The sequence below is a fragment of the Neolamprologus brichardi genome, chromosome 7 (genome assembly GCF_056152115.1).
Source record: "Neolamprologus brichardi isolate AB-2024 chromosome 7, ASM5615211v1, whole genome shotgun sequence".
In the NCBI taxonomy this organism is placed as follows: domain Eukaryota; kingdom Metazoa; phylum Chordata; class Actinopteri; order Cichliformes; family Cichlidae; genus Neolamprologus; species Neolamprologus brichardi.
This window is the reverse complement of record NC_142110.1, coordinates 29,072,468-29,084,641: the sequence shown is the minus strand read 5'-3', so window position 1 is coordinate 29,084,641 and position 12,174 is coordinate 29,072,468. Positions and strand designations below refer to the sequence as shown.

The 12,174-nt window shown below is 39.8% G+C and overlaps 1 protein-coding gene across 1 annotated transcript; it reads right to left on the bottom strand.

Moving 5' to 3' along the window:
- Positions 1 to 7: 7 nt before the first annotated feature.
- Positions 8 to 10,220, bottom strand: ugcg (UDP-glucose ceramide glucosyltransferase). The gene is made up of 10 exons (XM_006782153.3): positions 9,812 to 10,220; positions 4,433 to 4,577; positions 4,057 to 4,159; positions 3,852 to 3,953; positions 3,653 to 3,765; positions 3,393 to 3,571; positions 3,230 to 3,316; positions 2,778 to 2,885; positions 2,545 to 2,623; positions 8 to 2,098 (listed from the first exon to the last, which is right to left on the bottom strand). The coding sequence occupies exons 1-10, from the start codon at positions 9,907 to 9,909 to the stop codon at positions 1,928 to 1,930; spliced, it is 1,185 nt and encodes a 394-aa protein (XP_006782216.2). The 5' UTR covers positions 9,910 to 10,220; the 3' UTR covers positions 8 to 1,927.
- Positions 10,221 to 12,174: the final 1,954 nt, after the last annotated feature.

Here is a 12,174-nt window from a genome sequence, read left to right as displayed (position 1 = left end):
TTACAGATTTTAGGTTGAGATAAAACTTTATTGTTCCTATCGTGACACAGTTGTGAACTGTGATTGGTCGGTTCCACATTAGATAAGTCTTTAGAAAAAATAAACAACAACAACAACAATAAACAAACATGATTCATCTGACTGGCCACGAGGGTTCATCCGACAGAGTGATGTCATCAACCAAACCGCAAGTGGCTACGGTAACAGCTAAACGCTAACAGCTTAAAGAAACACTTCCTCTCACATCCTCACACACATACAGTGTTCAGACTGAAAACTTCAGAAATGTGGATTTTTGGTCCTTATTTTTTTATTTTTATTTTTTATTTTTTACATTTAGAGAAATTCTTGAAATGCTACGACTGTTCCTTACAAAAAATACTGGAATTCATTCAGTGCTAGATTCCCAAGTGTTTTCCAGGGTCAGAGATTAAATCAGGGGAGAAAAAGACATTTGAACTCCCAGAAAAGTTATTGTCTCATTAGGTAATTTAGTTTTTTAATTAAGACAAGTCTTTTCCCGCTGTAATTTTTTTGTTTCTGGTTTTTACTCAAGAAGACAACAATCCCTTTAGAAGTTTTCTAATCTTTTCAGTTTAAAATTTAGATCAATTTTATACTCGTGTTGTTTTAACAATTTAAAATGAAATGGCAAAGAAATATTTAATTTATTTTTAATAATGATGTGCATCTCACATCGGAATAAAGAGTATTTTACCGTTTATGGGTTTTGCAGCTGAACTGATGATGGAACTTGTTGATTTTGTGACAATAATTTGTCACGTTTCCGTACCTTTGCACCTTCACAATGACAAAATAATGACATTCTGACGATTTCATTTAATTACAAGGATTTTTTTTCAAATAACTTAATGATGAATTAAGAGAAAACTTCACTTGTTCATTGTTTACTTCATTTTTTTTTCTAAACGACAGTCAGGGGCCTCAAGTCCTTCAGCTGCTCATGTTTGCATTTTTTTTTATGTTTATCCTAAAGCTGCACAGATTTTATGGACAGAAGCAAAAACCAAGCAGCTGCTTTCCTGTAGTGACTCACAAGGCTCAGAAGCTGAATATAATTCACCTTTCACATAAAGATGATTCCGGAGCTGAAGATTAGTTTCAGCTGAAGTCTCTTTATGACTCCAGAACCAGAACTGGACGACTTCAGCTCGTCCAGTCAGAACCACCCAGGACAGATTTTCCTCTTTTATCCAAAAGGTTTTTTTTTTTGTTTACTTTTGTAAAACAATGGAAACGGATAAAAGTCGTGATAATCAGAAGGTTTCAGATATTTTACTCTGAAAACAGCACAGTCCTCCAGCTCCAGCTTTCCAAAAACCACCGAAGAAGAGAAGGCTTTGCAATAGAAAAACAGTGAAAGCTGACTTTTGTTCTTCTGATATGTGAATGTGACAAATGTCACATTCAAGTTTGTGCTGCAGTCTCAAATTAAGTAGTTTTTTAAATATCTGACAGCACAGAGGACTTTCAGAGTAAAACGTCTGTTCTCGTTCATGCCTATTTTATGCCCGTCAATACCTTCCATGCAAAATAATATCAGCCAATCAGGTGGGAGTATTGTGTAGTCCTCTGTCCTGATTGGCTCACGGTCTTCCTGTTTTCTTGCTCTGATCAAAGACCAGATGATTCAGTGCATGTGTTGCTCACATATTTCCTTGCTTCCTGCTCTCTCATTGGCTTGTTCTGGCGTCTTTCAGCTTTTAGCACCAAAAGAAAGATAAATAGTTAAAACACGCACACACACAGACACACACACGCACGCTCATGTGCACACGCACACTCTTCAGTTTTTCCTCATAAAAAAAGAGAAAAACAAAAACAAACATCAGTCTCTTCCTCTCCTCGCTGTAATGAGGAGGTGAGGGTGGAGGTGGGGGGCAGATGAGGCCCGTCACCGAGGTAACTAGACATCGAGGATCTCCTCAGCGGTGCCTCCGCAACGTAGCCGGTAGCGTCCAGTCCTCCAGCTGATGGTTGGGTCCCACAGAGCCGACAGGAAGATCTGCACCGCCATCGACTCCCTGATGAACCAGGCGACTGCAAAGTCGAGCTTCGAGAAGCACAGAGGGCCGCCCTGTGGTGATGTCATCAACCAATAATCAGTCACACTTTTAAAAAATCTCCTTATTTTTCAATTTCATTTAAATTTATTAACTTTCTTACATTTGTTTGCATTGTTTTTCATTAGAAAAAACTTTTAAATCTAAACATTTTTACGATTATTTATTGAACTGAACCTTCAAATATTTTAATCTTTTTGTTCCAGTTTTTAATGTTTTTATTTTTTAATTGGCTTAAGTTTTTTTTAAATTTAATTAACCTTACTTAATAAACTGTCATCTTTTCTATTTAAAGGCAGAAAATTAATACAACATTCATATTTTTCATATTATTATTAAATCAATCGGAAAACATCAGTAATTGGCAGCTTCATATTTGTGTTTCTGAATTCTTAAAAATGAAAAAGTAATTATTGTTGAAAAAAAATATTCCTTGTAAATTAGAAGTATGTGATATTACCTGGACCCCGGTCAGCTGAATGTAGTCAGATATAAACCAGGCGAGACAGTGACACATGAAGAACACCATCATGTCCCATCTAAAGCACACACACACGCACACAGAGATCAATATAGTTTCTCTGGATGATGTCCAGGTGATAAATGTTTAATCTATTTTTTGGTGATTGAGGCCAAAGAATTACAAACGCCCAGTCAACTAATGACCTCATCCCTGTGTGGTCAACGGTGTACCTGAACACGTAATGAGCGGCCCAGCCGATGATGAGACTGGCGAGGAAGCATTCGGAAACAGGCTCAAGCACGGTGCCGGGAAGCATGTTGATCCTCAGCTTCGTCCACCTGCAGACATAAAACTTGATTAATATCAGCTGCTTTGAGGATTCAGGTCAAAGAGGGGATTCAGAATTATGAGCTATGGTCCAACAGCTACAACCACCCTTTAGTCAAAAGCCCACACCCCTAATAATGCTGCTTATAACTAATAATAAAAACTAAATACTAATGGATTATTGTGAAAAACAAAACAGGTAAGAAAATAAAGAACACAATAAATGTAAATAAAATTATGTCTTGCTGCAGGTCATGGACAAAAAAAAGAAACACACAAAAAAAACCCAGGCAAAATGGAGGGAAAAACATTTAAAAACCATCACTAATCATTCAGTAATGAGTACTGAGGTCACCTGATCATGCGGGACTGGAACTGGCCAATGGAGTAAGATCCAGAATTCTGCAGCGCCACCTGTGTCGCCATGAAGAATTTCCAGCCTCTGCAGAGAGATAGGATAAGTGTGAAGTGAAGCTCTGACAGCAACATCAACAGGGTGCTAATGTTAACGTGCCAACCTGTCAGCAATAGCTTTAGCCATGAAGTAATCCTCAGCAATGTACTGGGCGAAGGCGACCAATCCGCCGGCCTGATCCAGAACATCCTTCCTCATCAGACATGACATACCCGTCACACACTTTATCCCAGTCACATTAGCCGAGATGTATGAGCGGGGGTGGGATGTCCCAAAGTACACCTGGAAACAGGTTAATGTTAGCATTTGTTAGCATCAAGACAACTAAAGAAAAGAATTCCCATTACATTAGTGTGACTTTACCTGTTCCAGTGTGGCAGCGAAACCTTGGCGGTCGGCAACGTACGGCAACCCATGTACCAGTCCCACCTTCTCTGTCATCTGATTAGTCATATCTGTCAGGGTGTCCGGTTTCACTGCAACACACAAACACAAAGGGAGTTAGCTTTAGAATCATCAATGAAAACAATGATAGCCATCACATCAGTGGTGAAGAACTGACCTCTGATGCCACTGTCGCAGATCCACACCAGGCCATATTTGGCTCCTTCGTAGCCCGGCATCAAGTTATTGATCTTGGGGTTAATTCCAACTTTCTTCCCCCCTGAGAACCAGAGACATCACATGCTAATGTTAGCTGCTAACAGATGAAAAACGTGTAAGAAAAAAAAAAAAAAGAAGCTTAATTTAAAGTAATTTTTTCTCACCAATGAATAATCGAGCGTCTACATTCGGGTATTTTCCCAACAACTTTTTGCAGACGTCAACAGCTGGATCGTCTTGATCCTGAATGCACAGCAGGATTTCAAACTGTAAAACCAGATGTTTCAATTAGTCTGAGAAGCGGTACAACAGCAGACAGATGTTTATTATTGGAGCTCAAAGGTTAGTAAATGTTACAGGGTAGACTGAGGCAATGGAAGGTCAGTCTGTGGAAGGACAGGGATGGTAGCCCAGGAAAGTGGGATGGTAACTGGGACTGTAGGGTGGGACAGTAGGAGTCTTGGTAGTCAGGCAGTCATTATAGGTTAGCTGGGGGGAGTACTAAGGGTAATTATCTGGGTTGGGAGTATTTGGCTTCACCTTTGGGTAATCCAGTGTAAAGAATGTCTCCAGGTTGGAGATCAGGTTCGGGTCAACTCCTTTTAGTGGCTTCAGCAGAGAAACTCCAGCTAGCTGCATGAACGGCTGTTTGACCTCTGGTCTTTTTTTGTGGAGGTGAAGACGTCTGAAAGAAAGAGGTCAAAGGTCAGCAGGTAAAAATCAAAGAAACATTTGAAAAAACAAACAAATAAAAACATTATTTAGAGAGAACATCATTACCAACATATTTTAAAATCTATTTTGAGTCTCTGGGTTTATCAGGAATGGAAAATCTGCAGCGCCTGGGTGAAAAAGTTCCTGTTAGCATAATCTGACTGGTGTCTCACTGGGTTAAAAAATAAAATCATTCATTCATACAGATTGCGTTTTATCTAACGGGTGACCTTTGATTTATTTCAGTTTTATTTTATTATTAGGAAATCAGTTTGGCCAAAGGCAAGGTAAAGATTTATAGCTCCAGGTTCTATTTAACTTTATAGCTGTACTGGAAGTAGGGCTGTGCAATATGACCAAAATCTCATATCCTGATATAATAATTCTATCGTCCCGATAACGATATAAATCACAAAAATGTAACATTTTCTGTAAATTCTGTGAATCTCGGGCAGCTCGACTTGCGGGAAGTGTTTCCAGCTGTGCATCATGTAGCTGGAGTCGAGTGTTTTAACCGATGCATGAAACTATACATTTTTAGACATAAGTTGTAAAGGCCGCAGTTTTCTTTGTATTTATTACACGGTGTGCTGCGGGGAAAAGCCTGTTCTAACGTTTGAGTCTAAGGTTTATTTTTTAGCACCTGGCGGCTCTTTTTTAATTCTCACCCGTAAATAATCTGCTCTTTCACGTGATTCAGTTTATTTTGAAAAGTCTCAACAGGATCTTGAGCTTTATTGTGAAAGGTTTATGTGGAACATAAACAAGCGGACACGCGGTGGTTTTACCGTCGTTGTTGCTAACCACAACGCATAAAAACAGGCGCTTGTCTGTCCGTAGTGTGGTTATATTAAATATAAGAGAAAGAGAGAAAGAAAAAATTTATATAGCCACCACAGTGACCATGAAAATAATGAAAAAATATTGCCCTAAACGGTTTATTTTGCGACACCACGAAACAAACAATAGCGTAAAATGCAACGATAGACGTTTTTATATCGTCAGCCAATATATATCGTTATATCCAACAGCCCTAACTGGAAGGGAGCTAGTATATTTTCCTGTGTCAGACCTGCTCCAGCAGCTTACTTTAACTATTGAAATTAATGCAAAGTGTTCTGATCCAGGGAGGACAATGATGGCCTTTTAACTGGAAGCACAAACACGATATCCAGACTGAGGTTTTCCTAGTGAGCTCAAACTAAGCCTGTTAAGAGATTTTAGTTACGAAAATAAAAACAAGAACCAGACTTCCAAAGAAACAAAAACTGGGAACTAACTGAACCAAAAACACATTTACAAAATTAGAAAAACAAATTGAAATGCACTTTGTAAAGGACACAAAGAGTTCCTCCCTTCACATCACAGCGTTCAGCGATCCTGTAAGAATGGAGTGGTGAAAAAAAGCAGGTAGAGGTGTCTGTATTTATATTAATGACAGACGGTGCAACAGCTACACACTATCATAGTGATGTTCTGTCCTTGTCCTTTAGACCCATCTATGGAGATTGTAAAGTTTTTTATAGCTTATTTATATTAATCAGAGAGCAAATACTTGGGCTGCAGCAGAGATAAGATACGGTAAGGTAAGTAGGATACCAAATGTTGTTTCTAATACCCTGTAATCTCTCCTGAGGAACTTCAGAGCATCCTACCAGAGAGGAGAGGGACCTGGATTTATATTTTAGCAAATATAAACAAGGCACTACAGGGTTCAGAACACTTCTCTACACACAGCCGCTTAAAACCAGCAAACCTGAGCTTCAATCAGTGAGATAAGAATAATGACAGTGCACTGTCTCACAGAAAAGCTACGTCATCTTCATAGGCTCTACAGTTCTCTTTTGATAAGGGAAAGCTTTGACACAACATAGAGATTTTTAAAAGATAAACTATGGGTAGCTGAAGAAGTAAAAGCAGCAACGAGGAAGCACAAACAAGCTGTCTGCAGGGGAACAAAGGAGACTCGCTTCTTTCTCCTCAGAAAGAGGAAATTAGACAATAAACAAACAGATTTCAACACAGACCATAGTTGATATTGTGGAACAATCCTGGCCAGAAAGTAAATGTAAAAGCAGAGGAAGTTTCTCAGACTTTTAAAACTATTAATATTTGAAAAGCAGCAGTAGGAGTGAAAGAGAGTCTTCTTCAGTCGCCTGTTCCAAATCTGATTCCATACCCATCGAGTTCCCAGAGCCTGAAAGTCCTCATTAACAGTTCCTGTACCAAAAATATCAAAAGCACAGGCCATACAGGAAATGCTCTTTTACGTGTACCGCAGAAAATACAGTCATCTGGACCTGTGTGTGCCATGTTTCATCTGCATTTAGTAAGAGCACATATCAAAGGCTGCACAGCACAATCATCAGATGTGCTCAATCCTTTTGAGCTGACTGATCACTGCATGTTAGAGTGAAAGCTGCAGTAACATCTGTTACCACGACGGCCCTCCAGGGTGTACTGCAGTACATCTTCATTCATTACTCTGTGAATGCAGTACATTAACTCATCTGAAGTCTTTAATTTACTGAAGGTGCAACAATTGGTGCTTTGATGAGAGAAGATGAAACAGACTTTGTTACTCTGTGTTTTCTCCATTTGAAAACAGAAGAGATGATTTTTGCTTTTAGAGCGAGCAGGATGGCTTTGAGTCATTTAGAGAAGGATTACAAGGTTTGTACTTGATGTGGAGATGGTTGGAGGTGGACAGAAGTACAGAGTGTGTTTTGTGGAGACCTTAATAGGTCTGTAAATACTGCAGGTTAGAAATAACATGGTATGATGCAACTCTGGGAGTTCCAAGTGCTGGAAAAAGGTGTGACATCCTCAACAATGTCTCACACCCTCCTCATGGTGAATATATCCTCTACCATCAGGACGGCGTTACAGGGCACCACCCTTACAAACGCTTCACACCCGGAGGTCTGTGGTACAGGTGTCACTCGCACATAGCTGTGCATAGAAGCACTTTCTTGCTGTTGATATGTTTATCTGACAGTCAATATCAACATTTTATCGAACCACTCTTTCTGTCATGCTTAAAAGCTCCTTTTTACTCCTAAGTGATACAGTTCATTTAGATTAAAATATGATTCATTTTCTCTCAGCTTCCGTCAGTGATGCTTTCTGTCAGCTCAAGGCATCACTTTAGGTTTAAAATATGTGATGAAGGAGTTTAGCTGGTGTTTTCCTGTGAAAACACTGCCTGTGAGACAAAAGGCTCTTCATGAGAGTCCGTTTTACATAGGCTGCCTCACTCGTCATGCTGACATTGAGCATATGTCCTGTTAATGGTCATGAATAAGACCACCCATATGGAAAAGATATATATAAATCTTATAAAGTTTGTATCTGTCTTGAGTGAAACTTGTATGAAAAGCATACAAGAGTGAAAACACATATAAGATCCCTTGAAAAATTATATAAATGAAACTTGTATGTTTTGAATACTTACTAAAACAATATATGAAAGTAATGAGAAAGTGGCCACTTTCATGAGTAAATCATATAAGTTTTTACTATTTCTTTTCCATATGGGCAAAGGCAGTGACTGTCTGTTTGATCCAAGGATAAGAGTGAGGGAAAGGCGATAAAGGTAAAAGCACATGGCTTTGCCATCCTTACAGATAATTTTATGTTAAAATAATAAACAAACTAGCTCAGCTTTTAATTAACCTTCCCAATTATTTCATCCTCATGTTATCTGTATAGATTCACATGTTGTCAAAGTGAACATATAATTTTATTTTCTGGCAATACACATTTTTAGAAGAGCGCATGTGTGATGTGTCATTTTCATTCCAAATATTAATCCCATTGAAAGCAGGCATGAATGCTGCCATCCTCCCTACATCTTCCAGGGAAGTGTGAACATGCATGAACGTGTTGAACACACTGTGTATGTATGAACACACTGTGACAGATTCCCGGATTTCCAAGAAACTTTGGAAGCATGTTTACCTCCACCACACTGTGTAGACAACAAAGTACAGTTTCACATCCTTGTGCAGATCAACTCGTGTTATCTTTCACCTTTAATAGCCAACTAAAACACATTTCCCAAGTTTGTTTGAAGTATGCTCCAATTTTCTTTCCCTACTGAAAAAAAAGGAAGCTGTCACATGACTTCTTAAGAATTTCAGGGGAAGCAAACCTCACAAAACCTTCAGTAAGTCAGCTGCTTTTTGCTCTTTCAAAGATCTGGAGGGGGTTTAAAAGAAACTTCTTTAAGTTGACTGCCTGGAACTTTTACTATAGCGGTGGAGATGAACGAACCATGTTCAGACCAATGAATAGGAGCCTAAACTTTAAAGTCCATTTAGAGGATATGTTGGGTTTTTTTTTTTTGCCAGGTCAGGTGCTGCTATAAGACCTGCAGCATTAATTCACTCTGTTGAGTCCAAATCATTAAAAAAAATTTAAGCTGCAAAGATAAGTTCCACAAATTCCACAGCACCAAAGCCCATGCTCATTTTCAGCTTCCCTTATGGTGCTGCACAAATGTATGGCTTCTATGTGCCATGCTTATCTTCTGTCCTACTAAAAGTTAACTGATTTAGTCATGCTCCGTGTACAGAAGTATAAACATGACCAAACACATAGAAATTCATGGAATTAAAAAGTAAAAGATAAACCGGGTTACAGCCGAATTAAACAACGGCTCACAACACTTAAATACAACACTAAACATACACTCCATAATATAAGAACAGCGGCTGCTGAATGAAAATTCTAAAATCCTATTTTAATTAAGTGAGATTCTGCATTAAGAGGAAGCAGGAAATTAGGTGCGTAATAAGCTACAGAAACGTCACCTAAACATCTACCGCCATTTAAAATGTTCTGTACGATAAAATACGGTTACTTCAGGTTCCTTGCTATCGATTCACGGTTTATAAAACTATAATTAATGACGCGATTTAGTTTACTACCACCGGAAAGGACCGCAGTAACCGGAATATCCCGTCCGAGCTAACATTACCCGGCTAGCGGTAACCAGGAAAACGCCCAAGAGCTAACCGTCCAGGCTGCAGGTTCACCTCCTGTCATACATCCACAAACCCGTCCCCAGGAGCAGGGGGTCGGCTTATTTCTGTGTTTAACCCCGTTCACACATAATCACACGGGGACAGACAGAAATAAAGGAAGGAGCTGTGCCGAGGCTAGCCGTTAGCAATGTTTAGCCTCGCTCCGCGATGCACTCACACATAGATGATGGACATGAAGTGCATGAGCCACAGCACGAAGAACAGGATGAAGCCGAACACGGCGAGGCCCTGCGTGGCGAGGTCCAGCAGGGCCATGGCTGTCAGCGGAAGCTGCCTGAGAGGTGGGCCGGCTGGAGTCACACGGGCTCGGGATGGAGACGACCAGATGAGCGGTCACGGATGACAGGGAGAATCCGGCTGTTTCCGCGACTTTGGCGTGTTTAGGCTAACCGTTGCACTTCCGGATCACAGCGGAGGGTGTCAGGTGGCTGCCCGAGAAAGGAGCTCCGATAACATGGCCAGAGCAGGGTTCGGCCCGGTGACGGTAGTCTCCCAGTATCAGTACAGACTTGGAGCGTTTGACAGTCAGCAGACCGACTCTTGGTCAGCTGACCGGAATAGCGGAGGGTTGGGGGATAAAAACTGTTACCAGACTTCCGGGACAATTTCAAATTAAAGCTGTTATTTAAAAACATCAAACGCATTAGTTTTACTCGTTGTTGTTGGTTTTTTTATTTAGACTTGTAGTTGCTGAGCTGTTACATTTAACCTAGCTTTTCTACTTCCTTGAGCGCTTTCATTTGTAGTAACATCTACTGAAAAATTAATCTAGTTTATTTTTTTTGTTCCTGGTTGTGTTTCCTGTTTTGAGTTGCGGAATTCGGGAATTTCCCATTTTAGGGGTAACTAAAGTTTATTTGTTTATGGTGTTTTAGCAATCATAATTATTTGTTATAATGGTTTCATATTGTTGTTCTGTTTAATTTCTATCTCTATAACTTAACAGAAATAACTAAATCCAAACATTGTCCACTGTTTGCTTCAGAAACATCTCATTTATTGCTGAATTGTTTTATACATCATTCATATGGGACATGTGATCCTCTGAACATGTTAAGAAAAAAGAGGTTAGATAAAAGGTGCACGATCATTTAACGGTCAACGTAAAGGCTCCTCGGGCTCTTGTGATAAGCAGGCATGTATTACTCGATCAGGTTAGTCACAGCAACCCAATGCTTGCTTCATTTTCCTCACCCATTTAGCAATGCGTGAAATGAGAGGCGATAACCTATGGAAACCTTTTCTTTAAAAAAAAGAAAAAAAGGAGAGAAGTCTAGTTTCACCTTCATCAGGTGACTCAACAGGTTCAGAGCCTGTTTGATCACCTGAGCAGGTAACTCGAATGTCTACTAGTTTTCACACACAGTCAGTGAAGGAAAGAGTGAATCACTGAAGGGTAGCGATCAGGTTTCGTTTGAGGAAACATAAACATTTAAAGACACAGAAATGTTATCTCCTGCTTTCTGCTGAAATTTTAATCCCTAATTTATATTTCCTGAATTTTGTTGTGGAGCAAACGTCTCTACTCACGTAAAGGAAACACAAGCATCAGTTTAACATGATCTGGAACGTAACACAGTGACATAGTTACCCCAGTAAAAGACAGATTAACCCTCTTGAAACACCTCTGGGCACTTATCATGGCAGTATTAAAATAAACTGAATTAGACATAACTGAATACACAAATGTAATATTCTGTCCAAAAATAACATCTTAAGAGCTTTTTTCTTCCCTGGAACTCGACCTCTTACCATGATTCTCACAGAGGTTTCAATTTGTTTTTCCTGTATTTATAAATACATAACCTGTATTTATAAATATCATAAAAATTGCTCCACTGTGGTAAAATGCACAGCTGGTGTGCTGTATGCCAGAGTGTGAGCTACAGCTGTTGTGCAGATTTATTATCTGCTTCACTGTTACACGCTTTACTTCATGTCCTTTTGTTTTTATCTCTGGTGACCACGTGCTCTAGATTTCTTAAGCTTCTTGGATGACGTCGTTGGTTTTACAGGAGATTTTATTGTTTGACACAATCGCAAACATGATTCACATGCAGATACACTCCGCCTCTTAGCCATCATGATCTTATCTCACTGCAGGAGTGCCTGCAGGCACAAGAATGGTTCTTTTAAACTTGCCACAATTAATATTTCCCTTGCTGAGTCAAACATTCAATAATAATAATGGATTGCATTTATATAGCGCTTTTCGGGACCCCTCAAAGCGCTTTACAATTCCACTATTCATTCACTCTCACATTCATACACTGGTGAAGGCAGCTACAGTTGTAGAAACAGCTGCCCTGGGGCAGACTGACAGAGGCGAGGCTGCCATCGGCCCCTCTGGCCAACACCAGTAGGTGAAGTGCCCAAGGACACAGCGACTGAGACTGTCCGAGCCGGGGCTCGAACCGCCAACCTTCCGATTACAAGACGAACACCCAACTCTTGAGCCACGATCGCCCCATTCAGACCTTCTACTGTCTTTATGGTCTCTTGGTTTCAGAGGTGACGGCT